The sequence below is a fragment of the Nomascus leucogenys genome, chromosome 22a, assembly GCF_006542625.1.
Source record: "Nomascus leucogenys isolate Asia chromosome 22a, Asia_NLE_v1, whole genome shotgun sequence".
NCBI classification, from domain to species: Eukaryota; Metazoa; Chordata; class Mammalia; order Primates; family Hylobatidae; genus Nomascus; species Nomascus leucogenys.
The window spans coordinates 120105564-120126296 of record NC_044402.1 but is presented as its reverse complement, the minus strand read 5'-3'; the positions used below and the strand labels follow the sequence as shown (position 1 = coordinate 120126296).

General features: G+C 55.8%; 1 protein-coding gene across 9 annotated transcripts in view; it reads right to left on the bottom strand.

The window, feature by feature from the left end:
* The window catches only part of SPEG (striated muscle enriched protein kinase), a 51769-nt gene that overhangs the window by 23384 nt on the left and 7652 nt on the right, over nucleotides 1-20733 (bottom strand). For 8 of the 9 annotated variants that reach the window (XR_004027737.1, XR_004027738.1, XM_030802466.1 and 5 more), the window contains 9 exons: nucleotides 19165-19308; nucleotides 18636-18818; nucleotides 8371-8546; nucleotides 8038-8126; nucleotides 5831-6006; nucleotides 3057-3317; nucleotides 1768-1926; nucleotides 1457-1646; nucleotides 1126-1349 (listed from right to left, as the gene is read on the bottom strand). Coding sequence is in view for 7 of the 9 variants with exons in the window: in XM_030802462.1 (XP_030658322.1) it covers nucleotides 1126-1349; nucleotides 1457-1646; nucleotides 1768-1926; nucleotides 3057-3317; nucleotides 5831-6006; nucleotides 8038-8126; nucleotides 8371-8546; nucleotides 18636-18818; nucleotides 19165-19308 (1602 nt within the window). In the remaining 2 variants the exon portion in view is untranslated. Of the gene's footprint in view, nucleotides 1-1125; nucleotides 1350-1456; nucleotides 1647-1767; nucleotides 1927-3056; nucleotides 3318-3628; nucleotides 4425-5830; nucleotides 6007-8037; nucleotides 8127-8370; nucleotides 8547-18635; nucleotides 18819-19164; nucleotides 19309-20733 lie in introns of those variants that run through there. The other variant, XM_030802468.1, reaches the window with a different exon arrangement.

Sequence of the window (20733 nt, the reverse complement as noted above, 5' to 3'; positions counted from 1 at the left end):
GAAGCGGAGACGCCAGCTTAGATCCTGAGACAGACACTCACCCAGGGCCTCAGAGCAGACTGGGAGACAGGGAGGCCTGCTGCTGAGAATGACAGCCATGGGAGGCTGTGGGCAGCGGTCGGAGCCAGGGTGGCATCACTGGAGATGGGCAGGCGGGCAGGCAGGGAGAATGTAGCATAGGTGACAGGGACATCCTGGTTAAGAGCTGGGCACCAGTGTCAGACAGTCCTTTTTTGCCTCTGGGCAGCTTCCTGTATCTCTCTAAGCCTCAGTTTCCCCATCTGTAAATGGGGCTAATAGTACCCACCTTACAGGCCTGTGGCAAGGTAAGATGGTCCTTGTCACACCTTCAGCTCTCAGGGCCTGGCACTTAGAAAGCACTTAATGAAGGTGATCTTTGTCATGTTGCAGCCGTAAGAGGAAACCATCGTGGGTCAAAGAGTGGGCACTGTCTTATGGGAGGTGGGCAGACGTTCTCACACAAGATTCAGATTCCTCCAAGGATGGAACTGAGATGCTCCCATAAGAAAGTATCCCAGGCTAAGAGGACACCAACCCAAATACATTCCTCTGTGTCTCCCCTGGCCCCTTCTTCTTTATTTGCTGTTTGTTAGCAACCCTGGACAGAGCATCCCTTCCATGCCAGACACTGCCCACACCTGCTTTTTCACTGCAATGTCTCCAGGAAGTACCACCGCTGATGATAATGGCTACTAAAACAAGAATAGTGAGATTTCACAACTGCTTGCCAGGTGCCAGGCCCTGCTCTAGGGCTTATATGCATTAACTGATTTAGTCTCGTAACAACCCAATTACAGATGAGAAACTGAGGCACAGAGGGCTTCTGTAACTTGCTCATGGGCCTGATGCGGGTTAGTAGCAGGCTGTACTGCCTGCCCAGTCAGTGCTAACAGGCACTGAGGGGTGACTCAGCAGATGAGTGCTGTGTGGGCTTGCAGGGGAGGCAATGACCTCACAGTCCCTCCGGGTTCCCTTCCCCCAGGCACCCCATCTATGGTCAGGCTACAGAGGAAAGGCCTGGGGAAAGTTGGGGAGAGGGGCAGGGCATTGCAAGCCAAGAGGGTGCTGCAGGGGACACTCCCGGGGTCCTACCCGGACACGTACACTGTGTCATGCGCCGGTCGTCGCTGCTCTGGATGCGGTGGCCATTGTGGAACCAGCTGATGGTGGGGTAGGGCAGGCCGGTCACCTGGCACTCTAGCATGGCCTCCTTGGCCAGTCCCACCTCCAGGTCCTGCAGTGGCCGCAGGAAGTCGGGAATGGACAGCCGCTCCAGCTCACCCTGCTCTGGCTCCTCGGGAATGGATGGCATCTTCTCCAGCTTCGAGCTGCAAGATCACATGGCTGCCCAGAGGCCCAGGGCCATGCCTCCCACCCCAGGGCCGGGCTGGCCCCTCACAGGCAGCCCCAGCATCGTTTGGGACCCCGGTGGTACCTGGGGCCTGAGGCGGCTGTCCGGGGCTCTTCTACATACAGCTGGGCTGAGCAGTGGGCCTGGCCATGGGTGTTAACAGCACTGACCGCATAGAGCCCCTCGTCCTCGCTGCCCACATGGGCAATGTGCAGTGAGTGCAGACCCCCATCCTGCCGCAGCCGCAAGTTCTCACTCTCCTCCATGGGGCGGCCTGCAGAAGGGAGAGGTGGGAATGCAGAGCAGGCACAGTGAGGGGCCCTGCCCTCTGGGTGCACCCCATCCCCACCTGGACCCTTGTGGGGCCCTCAACACCTGCAGCACAGGGGCCGTACCAAAATGAGTCCAGGTAACAACAGGGGGCGGGGTGCCGCTGATCTTGCAGTCGAAGCGGGCAGCTCGGCCCTCCAACACCTCCACATCTTCCAGCAGCCGTGTGAACAGGGGTGCCAACGAGGGCCGCACGGTCAGCCGGGCACTGCAGGTCAGCTCATCTGCGGGGCAGGGGGCAGCTCAGAGATAGGGAAGGCCAAGGAGGCCCAGGCATCCCAACCCACCACTCCTGACCTAAGGCTGAGCAGGAAGCTGGAGCCTGGACAGAGCCCAGCAAAGGCTCTGGGTACTCAGGGGAGGAAGTGGGCACAGATCCAGAGACTAGAACTCGAGAGGGTGGAGGTCAGCAAGGGTGGGTGCAGACTGCCATGGTGGGCTGGGGACTCCATAGGAGCCCAGGGCCTGGCCCCAGCTCCCCACTCCTCCTCTCACCCTGCCCACCCTGGATGAAGCACAGCCGAGCTCTGAGAGGGTCCTAGAAGCCAAGCCCACCCCTCCTCCATCTCCTTCTCAGAATTCTCCTCTGTGCTGGGGTCATGCCCATGCTCCTAGCCAACTGCCCCAGACCCAGAGCAGATGCCCCTTGGCCCCATTCTACCAACCCCCAAAGAAGCTTCTGGAGGAGATAAGGGTCCCTTATGCTGACCCGATGCACCCTCCTGCTTCTAAAGCCCCTCCAGCTTCCACTTAGGTCTTCGTCACCCACAAATAGTGAGGCAGGTGCCATAATCTCTGCCCTTCCATGAGGGCAGGCCCAGGTCAGAGATAGCATCAGTGGTAACAATGGCTGGCACTTATTAGGAAGGTGTGCCATTTGAAACCCATTTCTGGAATGGTCAGTGCCCTACCCTCTCCTGGAAAGGCCCTGTGACAGGCCCTGTGCTTTGTTCTTCACATACACTATCTCATTAATCCTACCAATCCCTCTACAGAGGAGGAATGATCACCATCCCTGTTCTACAGATGAACAGGCTAAAGCTCAGAGAGATGAAGTGACTTGTTCAAAGTTATGTGGCTGGTGACTTGCAGGGCAGGCGTGGGAACCCACGTTTACCTCAGCAGACACACTCCCTCCTAGGAACAGTTAACCCTGTTTTGGCCTTTCCTTTGTGCTACGCCCTATTCTAAGTGCACATTTTACTGAGGCCAGGGCAATGTACTAGCTCCCACCCTACCCCCCTTCCCCTAGGGGTTGGAGCTCCGTTTCCCGGGCATCTTACTGTGCACCTCCAGTCCCCTCCCTCCAGCTCTTGGGCACCCACGGCAGCCCAAGGCCTGAGTGGGGAGTTACCTTTGGCCGTGCTGAGCTTGCAGGTGTAGACGCCACTGTCGTCCTCATGTACAGATGTAAGCAGCAGCTTGCATTTGCGGCCATCAAAATGCATCTTGCATTTGAGCAGTGCAGGCTGCAGCAGGCGGCCACGGCACAGCCAATCCACCTCCACGTCAGTGGGCCCCGCCACCAGGCACTCAAACAGCGCCATCTCCCCGGCCCCCACGTCCACGTCCTGCAGGGGGGCCAGCACGGCCAGGGACCGGCTTTCAGGGTGTGCTGAGGGGAAAGCAGCCACGGGGGCCACACACAGAGCAGAGACACACAGGGTGAGGGAGACACACATACGCACGCACAGAGAGACAGACAGACACAGAGAGAGAGATGCATTTTGTTCTCTGGAGATGGGGAAAGCCCACCCACCTGGCCAGGACAGCAAGGCATGCCCAGACCTGGCTTCGAGATGGCAATCCAAGCGGGGCCAGGGAGGGTGACTCATGGAGGCAAGAGGGAACTGAGGGAGGGGAAACCGAGAGGGCCACGCGGTGGCAGAGACAGCGGCGGGGAAAAAAAACAACACAACACACCAGCTGGGTACAAACTGGACTTTATTTGAGTTAAGAAATAGGTGTTTCCAAATCTCTCCACGCTCACTACAGTGGCCCCCTGCCCCTGCTCCTGCACCAAACCTGGTTAACTCCCTCATTCCCAGACAGAGCACCCCAGCCCTGACAGGGAAGGAGGGGGCCCCAAACCCGCCAGGGCTAGGGCTCAGCCAGGCTGTTCATCAGCACAGAGCCCGGGGCCTCTGGCTTTTGGTCTTTTGTGGAATAGAAAGTGTTATGCCATTCGAAACCCATTTCTAGAATGGTCAGTGTCCTAACCCTTCCTGGTAAGGTCCTTATCAACAGCCCCTGCTCCTTGGGCCCCTCCATGCCATGCCCTAATCTCTCCCACTCTTTCTCACCCCACCTCAGCTCCGAGGCATCCTTCCCTGACTGTCACAGACACACAGACAGACAAACAGATAGACAGGCCTGTAGCAGCAGTAGCACATGCACTCGCCCGGTGCTCCCCTTCAGGGAGAGACTTGGGGGGTTGATACCCCTCGCAGCCGCCCCTTCCCAGCACTCAGTCCATCTGTGGGCCTCCTGGCCTGCACAGCCATGTGTCCACTTGGGGAGGGAGGGTCCACAGGGGCCCATGGGCTATCCCCCTGGGGGCTGCATGGGGTGGGGAGGGGAGGCTGGGACGGGTCCGGGCCGGCGGGCCTGGGTCTGTGGGCAGGAGGCAGTGAAACACAGCGAGGTCCGAGAGGTGCCTGAGACAGGGGCGCGGCTCGGAGGGTAGCGGGGGGAGCGCAGGTGGCCCCCTGAGCTCACTCGCCTGTGTACAGACAAAAACCTCAGTCAGCAAGCGGCAGGTTAGTGCAGCATACACGCACGCGCACACACACACATGCACGCACACGTGCACACACACACACACACGCACGCACACGCACGCACACACATGCATGCACACACATGCATATGCACACATGCACACACACACACGCACATGCACACATGCACGCACGCACACGCACACATGCACGCACAGGCACGCAGACCTGGCTAGGGCCCTTCTGCATAGAGGGCTGCCTCTCACACTGCCAGGGCAGCACTGCCACTCTTGGCTCCCCCAAGGTCAGCTCTGGGCTACGAGGGCTGGCAGCTAGCCAGAGACTGGTTCCTTGGGGTTCCTGGGCAGGCAGAGACCCCGGGCAACCAGGCATTCATGGGATCAGGAGCACGCCAAAGCCTCAGGGTGTCCGAAGGAATCCCCAAGAGAAAGAAGCACCGAAGACATGGGTTAATACAGAGAAGCGAGGCAGAGCCAGGCCCTGGAGAGAAAGCAGGCCAGGGAGGAGGGCTGAAGAATCTGGAGACCAAGGAAGTGGCAACTACAGGAACGGCAGGCACAGAGGAGGGGAACTGAGGCAGGGGGGCCAGCAGAGGGACCACGACTGTCAGGGTCTGAGCTCTGAGCCTTGGGGAAGGTCAGGGGCTGGGGGCCGAGTGAGAAGTGAGGAGAGGAAGCAAGGAGCCATTGAGGCGAAGGGTGAGGTGGAAGGCAGGATAAACGTTTGTGGCCTTCGGTGAGGAAAACCCACGGCTCTCGAGGGCCCCCTAGCCAGGGCCTGGCATTCCTGCTGCCTGAGAGGGCCCCTGCAAATATGCCCCAGGCTCTGGGGGCCCAGGCCTCTTCACACGTCACGGCTGTGCTCACCCTGGCACCCTAGGGTCCATGTGATGCTACAAGCCTAAGCCACCCCAAGGGCCCCTCCGAACGGGTCCAGCCACCAGACTCTCCCCACCACTACCTCACAGTAGCTTCTGCACAGCAATGGGATGGGAGGGTGGGCAAAGGGGCGAGAGGAGAGGGGGAGGGAGATGAGGGAGGGTCCCGGGCAGAGCAGGGTGACAAAGGCTCAGAAGAGTGTAGAGAGAGCTTGGCCAGTGGCAGATGCAGGGTCTCTGGCTGCCGCCAGGGCTCCATGATGGAGCAACAGGGAAGGTGGTGTTGTGTAGTAAGCTGAGCACGGAACAATGTGCTGTGCAGCTTTGGGCAGGTCACTTCCTGTCTCTGGGCTTTGGTTCACTCAACAATAATAATAAGCAGCTGGACTAGGGGCCCCTTAAGGCCCTTTCAGTGATGGCATCCTCTAACTGAGGCTGTGTGAGAGCAGACAGTGGGGTAAGGAAGGGGCCAGGGCCAGGTGGGCGTCCATGGAGAAATCAGGTACTCACCTCGGACCTCCAAGCGGGCCTCGCACTGCCGAGCGCCATACTCATTGACCGCTTTGCAAGTGTAGAAACCAGCATCGCCACGCTCCGCAGCCAGGATCCGCAGCCGGCACAGCCCACCCTCAGCCTCCTCTGCAAAGCGCCGCTGGTCTGGGCGCACGGGCTGGCGGTTTCTCAGCCTGTTAGAGGGGCAAAAACTCAGTCCCAGGGCCCAGGGGCCTGATGTGCGTGCACAGGAACTGGGGCTGCAGCACTGTGCAGGCCTCTCCTTGCCTGTGCAGTTTGCCCAGTCAGTCCCCAGATCTGTCCCACTGACCGTGGGCATCCCTGGTTTCCAGGGCTAGGTTTTTACCCCCACTCTGCCATCCCACCCACCTCTAGGAGCTTCCAGGTCACTTCTAACTGCCTGGAGCTCTCCCTTCTCGGAACCCTGCTGCATTCAGAGTGGAGCCATGCTATTTAGCTCTTTTTTCTTTTCTTTCTTTTTTTTTTTTTTTTTTAACAGGGTTTCCCTCTGTCACCGAGGCTGGAGTGCAGTGGCACGATCACAGCTCACTGCAACTTCTACCTCCCGAGGCTCAAGCGATCCCCCCACCTCAGCCTCCTGAGTAGCTGGGACTACAGGCACATGCCACCATGCCCAGCTAATTTTTGTATTTTTTGTAGATACAGGGTTTCACCATGTTGTCCACGCTGGTCTTGAACTTCTGGGCTCAAATGATCCTCCTCTCTTGGCTTCCCAAAGTGCTGGGATTACAGACATTGAGCCCTCATGCCTGACCCTATTTAGCTCTTAATAATTCTTAAACTTCCCCATGTCTTATTTTTATTTATTTATAATGGACAGATAGCTTTCCCACTTCCCAAAAGGGATATGAAAAAACTTACAATGTTAAAAAAAAATCACAGTGGGGGCTGGGCACGGTGGCTCATGCCTGTAATCCCAGCACTTTGGGAGGCCGAGGTGGGTGGATCACCTGAGGTCAGGAGTTCGAGATCAGCCTGACCAGAAATCCTGCCTCTACAAAAAATACAAAATTAGCTGGGTGTGGTGGCACATGCCTGTAATCCCAGCTACTCAGGAGGCTGAGGCAGGAGAATCCCTTAAACCCAGGAGGCGGAGGTTGCAGTGAGCCCAGATCGCACCACTGCACTCCAGTCTGGGTGACAAAGAGTGAAACTCCATCTAAAAAAAAAAAATCACAGTGGGGACCAGACAATCAATTAAAAATTAAAAACAGAATTCAAACCAATAAAAAATTAGCAAGCTGAGTAATCCATGTTCCAGGCACCCGGGATGAGCGAGGCCCCTCTGCTTAGACCCACATTTAACTCTGGGCTGCTGGCAGCTCAGAAACAAATTGTTATGCGTTTTGTTTTTTTTTTCAGCAACAGGGTCTCGCTATATTGTCCAGGCTGGAGTGCAGTGGTGTGATCATAGCTCACTGCAACCTGAAACTCCTGGGCTCCAGTGATCCTCCTCCTCACCCTCATAGGTAAGTGGGCCTACAGGCATGTACTACCATGTCCAGCTAATTTAAAAAAATTTTTTTGTAGAGACAGAGTCTCACTATGTTACCCAGGCTGGTCTTGAACTCCTTGGCTCAAGCAATCCTCCTTCCTTGGCCTCTGAAATGTCTTGCTCCTTGCTAATTTTGGGAGGGGGGTGATTTTGTTTTTGAGACAGGGTCTCACTCTGTCAGCCAGGCTGGAGTGCAATGGTGTGATCTCAGCTCACTACAGCTTCCACCTCCCAGGGTCAAGTGATCCTCTTGCCTCAGCCTCCCAAGTAGCTGGGATTACAGGCTTACACCACCACATCTGGCTAATTTTTTGTATTTTTAGTAGAGACAGGGCTTCGCCATGCTGGCCAGGCTGGTCTCGAACTCCTGGCCTCCAGTGATCCACTTGCCTCACCTCTCAAAATGCTGGGATTACAGACGTGAGCCACCGCACCCAGCCATTTATCCCAAATGGACAGACATGAGACCCAAACCCCTCCCCAGAAAGGGAAGCCCTAAATAAGCCTGGAACATGGGGCAACGGACGGGGTGCTGGGGGGAGTACACTGCTGTCCCTGAGATGAGGCCCCTGAGGCAGATCATGGGGAAGCCCACCAGGTTTCCATTTCCTTCCACCCAAAGCCAGACCTCCCAGAGCCAAGCCTGGCATAGAGTCGCTGGTGGGTGGTGGGAAGTGCGGCTACTCACCAGGAGACCACAGGCTTGGGCTCGCCCTGCACGCGGATGCTCATGATGACATCTTGGCCTTCTCTTACTGACTGGTCCATAAGTGAGACCTGAAGGGGGTACCCCAAAGTGTCAGGGGAAGACAGTCGGGGCAGAGCCTTGGGTCCTGAGGGCTGTGGAATCTGAGATGGAGGACTCTTCCACAGCCAGACTGAGACTGGCTCTGGGTAAGAGGGTTTGAATGGGAGCAAAGTTCCAGGTCTTGCTGGTGCCTAAGCATGGCCCCAAGAACAAGGGGGCACCCAAAGGAACAGGGGCACACAGGAGGCTGGGCCCCAGCCTCAGGGGTCTGACCTTGAAGGTGGGGGGTGCCTTGGAGCCAGTGTCAGAAGAACGGCGGTTCTGGCTGGGACTGGGCTTCATGGTGGGGGTTCGGGGCCAGGTCTCCCCAGGCTCTGGGAACTCCTCTGGGGGGCTCAGGTACTCCTCGTCGGAGGTGATGGGGCTGCTAAAAGGGGATGTAGACCCACCTGGAGAGAGACAGAGATAGCTGCCAGGGAGGAAGGCAAGAAGAGAGCCTGGGAGAGCTGGCTGGAATGTCGCCCAGAGCCCAGGAGTTAGGGCAGCTCCCCGAAGGCTGGCCCTGCCCTGACTTCACCCCCAGGCTCCTGCGACCTCGCCCAGCTGCTTCCCCTCCCTGAGCCCCTGGAACCTCCTCTGCCACTGGCTCTGCCAACACTGACCCTGCTGATCCTCCCAGAGGGGACACCGTTAGGGAAAGGCCTGGGGCAAAGGGTTCTGGCAGCAGAGGGGCCACTCCTGGGCCTGGTGGGAGAATTCCACCGGAGCAGGGAACCCACATTCCTGACATGGACTAGGGACCTAAACTACCAACTGCAGGCTCCAAAAGCAGCGGGAGCAGGTCTATGGAACCCTGGACCAGCATGGCTAGGATGCCCATTTCTTGGGCGAGCTGGGCCTGGTGCAGAGGAACACACACCGCAGACAAGTCACATCCCGACCTCGGTCCAGGGCCAATGAGGCGGCACCATCTAGCCTGCCCCTCCCCCTTTCCCTTCTCAGCTTCCTGCCGTGCAAACCCCAGGGGCACCTGTTGGCCACGGCCCTACATCCTGCACCCCCAAACGCTCCAGGGATACGAAAGCAGAGCTGGAGTCATCCACAGAAAAGGGCAGCTCAGCCTGGGGAAGAGGAGGGGGGCACCAGAGTCAGCCTTGGGGGAGGGGTGTCCCCAGGGCCCTGACGCCCTCCCCTGCAACTGGCCAGGGTCCCAGTCTCGCTGAGCTGGCTCCTATCCGACTGCCAAATACAGACATGAAACTGCCACAGCCCCCTGGCTTCTCCCCGGGGTCCCCCCACCCCAAGCCCCCAGCAGGGCTGTACCCCAACTCACCCCGAGGCTCTGCACACAGACCCCAGCCTGTGCCTGTCCTGAAGGCTCTGCCCTGGCACCAGGCCCTCCTGCTGCCTGCCCACTGCCCACCCCAGCGTGGCTCCCCAGGGAGCAGGAGCCCGGCCTGTCCAGCCTGCCCAGCCCCACTCACTCGGCTGACCCAGCTGAGGCCCTGCACGGAGAAGGCCCTGGGGGAGGGGAAGGCGCCTGAGGAGGGGAAGGAGGAGGTTGGATGGCAGGCCGGCAGGCAGCTGGCTAGGAAGGTGGTGCCTGCCGAGACCACAGGCAGCCTGGGCCCTGGTGTGGAGGGGGAGGAGAGGGGAGAGGGGAGGGAGGGCGGAGTGCGGCTGTCTGGATTTAGCCACTCTGCTCACTCCCAAGCCGCGCGACCTGCCTTTCTTCTCCTTACGGCTTCAGACTCTGACAAGAGCAAAGCCCGCTCTGCGGCGCCTTGACTCAAGGTGTGGGGCCTCCGTCCCCAAGAAAGACAGGGGAGGGGTGGCACTGCGCTGTGCCAATCGAGACGCTTGCTCTGACCCATTTGTTCTGACACGTCCACCAAAGGAGGTGCCCGTGGGAAATGTTCCCTGTGTTGCCCCTTGCTCTGACGGAACCACCAAGATCCCTGACCTGGGAATGTGCTAACGAGCCTCAAATACTACAGAGCCAGGGCATACCTGTTTTCTTTGGCCCCGAAAATCAGAGAACTGTCAAGATCTTTGCCCTCCTTCACAGAGATGGGGGAGGAATCTGAGGGGGCCCAGAATCCCACCTCTGCCCCTCATCCCTGCCATGGAAGGTCCGGCCAGCAGCCACCACAGGGCCTAAGCCCACATCCAGCCTTCCGACCCATACCGCCGGGGCACCTGTTGGCAACTTGCCCGCCACCCATTGGCCCCACTAGGGAGGACAGCAGGGGCTGCCTCCCCCAAATGGCCCCTTATCATGAGAACCCATTTGTATCTGGGATGGGGAAGGGGTTTGGACACAGAGCCTGAGAGAAGGGGGCTGTTGAGCAGGGATCACATGTCCTTCTCCCTCTTCCTATCACCTCACCCCCCAACCCGGGGCCACATTCCCAAGCCATGATGTGTTTCCCAGCATGGCCAGTAAGGAAGGAGGGCTGGGGGCCAGGCAGAGGAGGGACCCACGGTTCAGGCTGGCTGTCTTGAGGTAGGGTTGGGGAGAAGAGTCAGAATGGCATTTGGTGCTTAAGGCAGCTGATGCTGAGATCACAGGCACAGCCCCGCAGGCGGGCGGTCCTACCCCTCTGTGGAGCCTGGAGTCCTGCCCCAGGGTCACCTCCAGGCTGGACAGTACTGAGGCGGCTCACGGGCCCAGGGACTGGGAGCGGAAGCAGAGCTGAAGGCCAGATGGTCAAGGTTTGCAGGGAGCCTCAGAGACGCCTGGTGGTGTCCAGGGGAACAGCATGCTGGAGGGCACCCAGCCAGCAAGCGAGCCCCCATCCTCAAGCCCCTTGGAGAGACTGTCAGAGCAGCCCAGGCCTCTTCCAGACAAGGCAGTAGCCTCTGCCCCTCCATACCTCCAAAAGTGAGTGGCCAAGGAAGCTGATCGAGGATTCCTGAGGCTCCATACCAGAATCTGGTGCCACCTAGCTTTTTCCCTGGCCCCATAGCAAAAACCATCTTTGGAACCAGTCCCTGACATCCCAGCCCTGCTCCACCCACAAGCCCAACTCTCACTGTGGCAAACACAGTTACATCAGCCAGGAAGGTGGGGGCAGGTGCCCCCCTAAACCTAAGAGGCACATACACTCAATGGCTCTGAACAACCCACCACGGAAGTACCGCCCCTTCACACTGGCTCCCAATCTCCCACGCTGACCCCATGCTCATGTCTGCCCTTTCAACATCACTCTCAGATCAAACTCATTTGATGAAAATACTGGCGTTAGGAAAGCACACAGGGAACTCCCTCTCCTCAGACCAGCACATCCACCGGCCCCAACTGTTTCAGTGTCCCCTGATGTGTTCTCACAATAGACAGAGTTGCAGCCACCACTGCGAATATCTAGTACATAAAAGGTATCACACACAGCCCTTTGCTTCAGGGTTTCTCAGAATGTTACTTGACCTACTCACATCAGGACCACCTCGGGCTTATTTAAAATATAGATTCCTCAACCTTACTCCAGCCTGCAGAATTAGATTTTCTGAAATGAGATGTCAGGAAACTGCATTTTAAAAAGCACCCCAGGTGACTCTTAGGCACATGAAAACTTAGGGACCACTGCTGATCTTTATGGGAGGAGGACAGCCCTAAGAGGTGGTATCACTAAGCCCCTCTTCACTGGGCCAGTCAACCTCAGAGCAGGGCTTTGAACCTAGGAGGTTTGGCTGCACAGCCCATGTGCTTCCCATGGCACGACCTAGTCTCCCATCTTGGGCACAATCTCTAACTCTAAGTCAGTGGTTCTCAAGGTTTTCTGTGCATCAGAATCACCTGGAGGGCTCCTTAGACCATAGAGTGCTGGGCTCCACCCACGGAATTTCCGATTCAGTAGGTCGGGGGCCAATAATCTGCATTTCTTAGAGTGCAAAACGCTTATTGGAAAAAAAAAAGAAACTGCATTTCTAACACATACTCAGGTGATGCTGATGCTGCTGGTCTGGGGGCCCCACTCTGAGGACCACCGCTCCATGGTCTCTTTCCCAAGCTCCCCTCATAGGCAGAGCCTCATGACCCTTGTGGCTGGGTGTCATGCCTAGCCTCACCTGTGTGTGTCACCCATGTTGTTCAAGGTCTTGAAAAGTCATGGGGGTCTCTGCCTACTCACTGCCACCTCACATACAGCTCTGCAGTCCACACAGCCCCTAACCGTCCAGGAGGGCCCCCAGGCACAGCTGCCAGTGCTAAGGAGTGACAAAGACATGGTCATGTCCTCAGGAGCCTTCTGGGTGGTGGGGAAGACAAGCCAGATACACAAGTGACTATAAGAGCAAGCAGGAAGTATGAGGTAGCAAGAGAGCAGCAGGTAAGGGGCGTGGGAGTACAGAAGGTGGGAGATGACTTTTGGCCCAGGGAAAAAGAGAGAACTGAAGGAAGAGGCAGTAGTGGAATTGCAGTTTGCAGGAAAAAGGGAAAAGTATTCCAGGCAGAGGAAAGTGCATGCAGAAAAGTTGGAAGCAAAAGGCATGTGTGCAGAGGACTATAGCTCAACTGTCTGTCTATAAACTGGGTAAAGAAGTAAGGAGTGGAGCATCCACTGTTCAAGCAGGTGCCTCCCACTGCCACCCGAGGGCCAGCCTCAGGCCTCTGGCTCCTTTTGCCCTATGGGTGCAGATGGTAGAGGCCACCCGAAGGTGCGCAGCCTTTACTCTGTAGGCAAGATGGACTCTTTACAATTCTTTTTGTTTTTGTTTTTGTTTTTGTTTTGAGACAGTCTCAGTCTGTCGTCCAGGCTGGAGTGCACTGGTGTAATCTCAGCTCACTGCAACCTCCACCTCCAAAGTTCAAGCGATTCTCCTGCCTCGGCCTCCCTCAGTAGTTGGGATTACAGGCTCCCACCACCACATCTGGCTAATTTTTGTATTCTTAGTAGAGATGAGGTTTCATTATGTTGGCCAGACTGGTCTCAAACTCCTGGCCTCAAGTGATCCACCTGCCTTGGCCTCCCAAAGTGCTAGGATTACAGGTGTGAGCCACGGCACCCAGTCCATAAACGGTTTTTTCTCCTTATGATTCTTGAGGAAGGGAGTGATAGGCTGCAGGTTAGCCAGCATTTGCCTGTGGCTTGGCCCTTCCCAGCTGGCCCTCCACATATGCTGTTTCAGTAGGTCCTCCACAGGCAGTTCTTGAAATGTCTGCTGTGGTAACCCCACTGTGAAAAAGTCAGGGAAAGGGAGGACACGGCTGGCCAGGAGGTGGGCATTTCCACAGGGTGCTGACATGAATGCTTCCCCTTGGACTGAGAATGTTTCAGGCTTAGTTCAAAATGTACAAGCCGTCAGATCATTTCACATGGTCAGCCTGACCTAGCCCCAAAAGTGATTAATTTTTCTTTTTTCTTTTCTTTTCTTTTCTTTTTTTTTTTTTTTTTTGAGACAGAGTCTCGCACTGTCGCCCAGTCTGGAGTGCAATGGTGTGATCTTGGCTCACTGCGACCTCTGCCTCCCAGATTCAAGTGATTCTCCTGTCTCAGCCTCCCAAGTAGCTGGAATTAGAGATGCCCATCACCACACCTGGCTAATTTTTTGTGTTTTTAGTAGAGACAGGGTTTCACTATGTTGGTCAGGCTGGTCTCGTACTCCTGACCTCATGATCCGCCTGCTTGGCCTCCCAAAGTGCTGGGATTACAGGAGTGAGCCACTGCGCCCGGTCATGATTAATTTCTTACATATGATTATGTTAGTTTGCTCCAGGTGAGGAAAAGTGGCTGCAACAACAGTAAATGAGCTCTCAATTCTTCTGACAGGCTGTGAGTGATGGCCCCCATTCTAGGTACCAGCCTCGGGGAGGCCACCTGTCAGGCAGGCCTGTTTCTGGCAGACAGGAGGGTAGAGGAAGGGCTGAGTTTGGGCAAGGGGACCACGCCACACTGCTTTGTCAGGTGTTGCCCAAACCCCCATTGAGGACTGACGATGGGGGCCATGTGGCATCCTCCCCATCGGCAGCCACTGCCATCACAAAGGAGAATCTGCAACTACGCCACAGGTGGCCAGAGACCAGGGGCAAGAGAAGACAGGGACTGACATGGATGCTAAGGTTTTCTTCCTTGTTTTTGTTTTCATGGCCCCCAATAAACAACCAATTTTCTGCTGTGGTCATGTTGATTCTATGAGTGGGACCAGAATGTGCTTCGATGAGCTATATCCTCTGTCCCAAGTGTCCTAAGCCAACTTGCCCTCCTCACAGACCCTCAGGAATCTCACCGGGTAGGTAGCCTGTCTGGTATGAAGATCCTCACTTTACAGCCAAGAAAACCATGACCAGCTGAGGTACAATGAAGAGGCCAAGGTCTTGGCTGGAAAATGCAAGAATCTTGGGCTCAAATATAGGAGACGTGTAGCTGAGGGAAGGACTGGAGGTGGGCAGCATGAGGCCCAGGCCCATGGGGCCTCCCATATTCCCACTTCCTCCTGCCCAGCACCCAGAGGGCCTCCTCTCGGGGCACACAGTGGGGAAGCTGGGTGTGCTCACATCAGGCATGCAAGGAAACAAAAGGACCACAGCTGTGCTGGAGGTGGGGAGTCAACAGAGGAAGGAGAGAAAGCCCCTAGTCCGACCCATCCACAGAGGGCATCACCAGTGCCCGCCCAGTGAGCTCATGAGCTCAGTTCCAACTCAACCTCAAACTTCTTCAGGGCAACAGGAAACGGGGGTGGGACAGTGTCATGGTTAGGAGTGTAGGCTTGAGAGACCGAGATAGGGCTTCAAATCATAGCTCCAGCCTCTAGCTGGCCCTAAGCTCCTAGAGCTGACCATCCCAAGAAGGCAGCCACTAGCCACCTGAGACTATCTAAACGCAGTTATTAAAATGAAATTAAATTGAAAATGCAGTTCCTCAGTCACCACAGCTGCATTTCAAGGGCTCACTAACCACATGTGGCTAGGGCTACCATACTGGACCACACACATATAGAGCATCTCCATCATCACAGAAATGTCTATTGATGAATGCTGCTCCAGACAAAACTGCTGGGATTACAGGTGTCAGCCACTGTGTCCAGAGAGCAATTTGCTAAAGTTTTCCAAGTCTCAGTTTCCTCATCCGTAACATAGGCATAATAATAGAACCTAGCTCATAAGGCTGGATTAAACAAAATAATCAGATCAACACAGGGCCTGGTATATATGAAGCACTCAATAAGTGCTAATTGGTCATGTATTTTTTATTTATTTATTTATTTATTTATTTATTTATTATTTTTTTGAGACAGAGTCTCACTTTATCACCCAGGCTGGAGTGCAGTGGCACGATCTCGGCTTATTGCAACCTCCACTTCCTGGGTTCAAGTGATTCTCCTGTTTCAGCCCCCAGAGTAGCTGGGATTGTAGGCGTATGCCACCACGCCTGGCTAATTTCTGTATTTCTGGTAGAGACAAGGTTTCGCCATGTTGGCCAGGCTGGTCTCGAACTCCTGACTTCAGGTGATCCACCCGCCTCAGCCTCCAAAAGTGCTGGGATTACAAGCGTGATCCACCGCGCCCGGCCTGGTCATGTACTTTTATTTGCACCCCACACTAAGTTTATTTGCTTCATGGGCAGTTATTTCCATCACCCTAAATCACTTGTTGCTGATAACATCTCTAGGCAGATTGCAAGTGCTAAATAAAGGCTGCTGGCCTGGTGCTAGCTCTACCTCACTTTTCTATCCATATTTTTGTCTTCTCATCCGTAAAATGAGAAAGTCCCCACCTGCCACACGTCCCTCCAGGGGATATGTATGGCACAATGTTATCGCCAGGAAAGAGATGTGAAAGGGCTTGGGAAAGTCTATGACACCCTCCAAACAGAAGAAACTGTTTAGAGAGCTGTAGCACTTGGCACCTGGTTGGCACTCAATAAATACTTGTGCGATGGATGTGGGCAGCGGTGGGGAATGCTTTGCTTTGGTTAAGCACACTTCTCACACTCCCAAGCCACCCGCCCCCATCCACACATCCGCTTTGGGAGAACGGCTCTGGTCTCAACAGAATGATTCAGTGGGGTGGAAAGGGTGGGAGGGACCAGGGGAGCTGGTGAGGACCAGCTCCTGCCCGCACAGACCCTGCCCCTAAACCGTGGTCCATGGGGCCGCATTCTCTAGTTATCCATTCCCTGGTTACCATGGCTCCCAACCAGGAATTGAGATCTGTGGGCCCTCAAAAGCAGGCCCTGTTGGGGTGGACCCCAAGAGGGGACTGGGCAACCAGCCCTGGTTACCATAGCACTGGGCAGGGGGAGGGTGAAGAGCAAGACGGGGAGGGGGAGGAGAAAGAGAGGGCAGTGGCTGCATGCAGGCCTCTTCCCACAATACACTGCCCACAATACACTGCCCACTGCCTCCCTCTACCTGCTCCCCACCAGGCCCACGGGCAAACTGCTGGACTGCCTCCCCTGGCCCCACCCCTCACTGCCTGCAGACTCAAGGCCTGGGACCACCCCTTGCCAGATGTCTGTGCCATCCCCAGGTTCCACCCACTTTTGCTGCTCTCAAGTCCACTGGCCCCCATCCAGCCACTCTGGACTAAACAGTGCCTTGTAGGGTAAGAAAGTCAGCTTGCTCCACAACAGCCAGAGCCAAGTCTGGACCCACATGCCTGCCCTCCAGGCCCTGGGGCCCCCGAGCCAGCCTGACTTAAGGAGGTGGCTGTCTTGCTGCAATGCCTGATGCAACAGATTAATGCGATGAAGGCTTTTTGGCTCCCCAGGGCAGAGGTGCAGAGATGCTGTGATGAGCTGAGGACACAGGGGCTGGGAAATATGGAGGGTCTGCAGGATATGGGCCTTCCAAGGGGAGAGGTGGAGTCCCCAAGGCACAGATGGGCTGAAGAAAGGGACAGAGAAGGATAAGGCACTTACTTCCCAGATCCTTGTAGAAACCTGAGCTCTTGTACACAACATCTCCCGTTAATAACGCTAACAACTAACATTTGTCTACAGCTTTACAGTTCATAAAGCTCGTTCACACATTCGCTTTCATCCGTGAGGACGGTGTCATTATCTCCGATTTACAAATGAGGAAACTGAAGCTCAGGAGGTTCTATGCCGCAAATACAGAACTCTCAGTCAAGGGCTGACAACTGCCTCGCCCCAAGCTGCCTTTCCAACCGTAAAAGGCTCCCAAATGGCCCTGAGTCAGTATCGGGGCACCCCCCATCCCAACCCTCGCCAAATTTCAGCCCAAGCCAGGTATTGACTGGAGTCCTGGAGCCAGGCCTGGGCCCCCTCAGGGGAGCTGGGAGCTGAGTCAGAAGCCAGATCCCGGAGGTGATGGAAGGACAGAAGCATGTGGTGGAGGGATGGGCATGATTCAGCGGGGTAGGAGGGGTAGGAGGAGGAGAAAGCCTGGAAAATGGGCCCCTGGGAGGGATATGCAGCTAAGGAGGATGAAGACCTGCAGTGGCACAAGCCAGACTGTGCAACTAAAGGCTCTACTGGAGCACAAGACTGTGATCAGATGCGTCAAGAACTCCCTCACTGCTCAGGTGCTGAGGCCCTGGGACAGGCACACAGGCTCTGCCATCTTGTCTCCTGCAGCACTTCATGGAAGAAAGGGACAGAACACCATGTGCTGTTCCCCCTCTTGGCATGTCCCGCCTTCCCCGTGCCGGTCTAAATCCCAGCCTCCTTCAGGGCGCCAACGTCTCTCAGCACAGGCATCCCAGAACACTAAGCAACTGCTCGGATGTCCTCAGCACTAGATTCATCTGCTCCGCACTGTCCCCCAACCTAGGTCCTCTGATCCAGGTCTGGTCACCCAATGGGGAACCCCCTTGAGGGTTGAGTGTGTTTTCCTTCTGTAATGTCCCCTGACCATCCTCACCTCCCCGAACCCCAGGCCCGGGGTCAGTGCATTGTCAGGCCCAGCAAGCTGAATGAGCTGAACTGACCATGTACACCGACACTGATCCAGCTGAACCAGAAAGAAACTGGGCTGAATCCCAAAGAAAGTAGTCTGACACCAAGTAAGGGCTTTCACAAAAATAGAAAACAAGGCGGCCTCGGCACTGCCAGCCCCTGAGAAGTGCTCTTGGCTGTACCCTTTCTACGACTTTGGGTTCAAGAAAAGTAGGGGGAAAGTGGCTTGCGGCACTCGAAAGCATCTCTTTTTACTGGGAGGGGGGACTGTCTTACAGGGGAAATGACTTCAGAAGGCTTGTGGTGGCTCTTAAGCCCTGTGAGCGGAGAGATTCTTTTTCTTGGAAACTCAAGGACAATTTGCTTTCCCCATAGGACCCTGTTCAGGGAAATGCCATGGGAGGATGGCATTTAGAGGATGGCTAAACACAAATTTCACTGACTTCATGAATTGGCCAGCCTTGTGTGCGCCTTGGGGATTTGGCCCCTGCCCTGAGGCCAGGGCCATTTAAAATGCTTTCACCAGAGCTGCCGACACCCAGAAGGGATTGCATGGACTGCGTACGCTGGCGGGGTGCCCAAGCTTGAGGCTGAGAGTGGGAAGGGAGGGGGATTGGGGTCTGGGCCAGGGAAGAGTCACGGCTTGCCCCCACCCAACCCCAGGGTTGATGGGCTCCCTACCGGGTCTCACGGTCAGTGAGGCGGCACAGGTGGCCTGGCCCAGCTCGTTGGTGGCGGTGGCCATATAGCTCCCGGTGTCCGCTGCCCTGGCCTCCCTGAGCAGCAGGGTGTGCCGCTCACCCTCGGCCCGGAGGAGGAGGCGGCCCTCGCTGCGCAGCGCTGACCCATCCTTGTGCCAGGACACTGTGGGGAGGCACAGGGACCCGGCTCACCACGGCCCACAGGCGCCCACTGAGAATCTCTCACTCTTACCCCACACACCACACAGGAGCCCAAACCTCTCCTCTCAGCACCCCAGGGAATCCAGAAGAGTCCGCCCTCATTTTGGGAAGCTCAGGTTGCCCTCCCCTCTCTCGGGGGTCCTGAGAAATGTCCCCGAACACACACACAAGTCAGGGCAGCCCCCATGGAGGGGATAATTCCCCTCCTTCCCACCCCTCCCTTGGAGGAGTCCGGGGGAACCTCCCCTTCCCTTCTCACACACCCCCTCCCAACCTCAACCTCACCTTGGCCCAGTGCTGGAGCTCACCTTGGGGCAGGGGGTTGGCAGTGACGATACACTTGAGCAGCACGTCTGCCCCTGGTGCCACCACCACATTCTGCAGGGGGATCTCAAACACGGGGGCCTCTAGGGGCTCTTCTCCAGCAGACACGTAGGAGTCATCCGAAGACTCTGCCGGACACAGGAATAACGGGGTAAGGGGCCATGATCCCTGCAGGGATGACAGCGGGAGAGAGAGTCCTGGTGGCCTGCATCCTAGAAAGCCAAACTCAGACAGAGGGGCTTCTAGAAAGCAGGGACTTGGGGAGAAGAGGGTCTGCCTCCTGAATGTCCTTAGGGAACAAAGGAAGTCAGAAGGCGCATTCTCAAAACAGGTCAGGGCAGCCTTGACTCCATGTTAGTGTGGCTGTTCCTCACCTTCATCCACAATTAGAGCGTTGGCTTCTGGAGAAAGACAGGACCACACTGTGTATGTCTTTAATATATCAGCCATCGTGTATGGCATACCAGGCCCTGTGCAAGGCACTTGGAGGGGCACAAGCTTTCAAACAGACAAAGGACAAGCTAAAAGCAACCCAAGACTTAAGCAATAACAGCGGTGTCACAGGGCAACACGAGGTGAATTGTCAAATGTGTGAAGCCATCGGATTCAAAAGAGTGAATGGTAGGTGGTCTGAGAGGCCTACGAAGATCAGATTTGATTTCATCCGTTCACCAAATAGTGACCCTGTACTCCCAGCATACTGAGTACTGTATGGGTACCAAGAGCGCTAGAGGAAGGATCAGTGGTCCCTGCTTACAGGAAGCTCATACATACAGAGAGATGACAAACTCCACTGTCACGGCTCTCTCTGGGCATTCTCCAACTCTGACATTCCGTAAGCTAGATAAAGGACAATGTACGTAGCCAAAAAAGCAGTGAAAATCCCAATTCTGCTGTTTCCTAGCTACAAAACCTTGGGCAAATTAGCCTCTCTGAGGCTCAGTTTTGTTATCTGTAAGATGGAGGGGAAAAGACCCTCTGAAACTGACATATAGGCTGAAATGAAATAACATCTGTAAGGGCCTAGTTAACACAATGCTGGCATATAGTTGTGTGTTTGCAATAATGGTGGCCAGGAGAATGATGGACAGGGGCCTAGTTATCTCTAAAGATTCTAAGGTGGTAATACTTAAATGCAAAATAATTTTGATGAAGAAAAATACAGTGTAGTAAGTGCAACGAAAGAGATCCTGCCAGGATCTCCCAGGAGCAGCAGGTAGAGGCATCTATTCTGGAGAAGCAGTGGAAGTGGGTCAAGGACACCTTCCTCTGCCTCTCCAGGAGTGGGCCTCAAGTTGATGTGCAGGATGAGGGGTGGGTGCAGAGCCATTCTCTTGTTGGTGATGTTGTCATCACCCATGGGAAGGTTGGGAGACAACACACAGGCAGGCATTGTGTAGGGACCACAGTCAGCTCAGCCACGTAGGGTGTAAGCCTGGGGTGAGGAGGCTAGAAGGGGAGGCTGGGTGGCCACACATGGGTCAGGGGATGGTGCCCAGGTGGGAGGGGCAGAGTAAAGAGTTATCTGGTACAAAGCGTGTCTGTAACAGGGA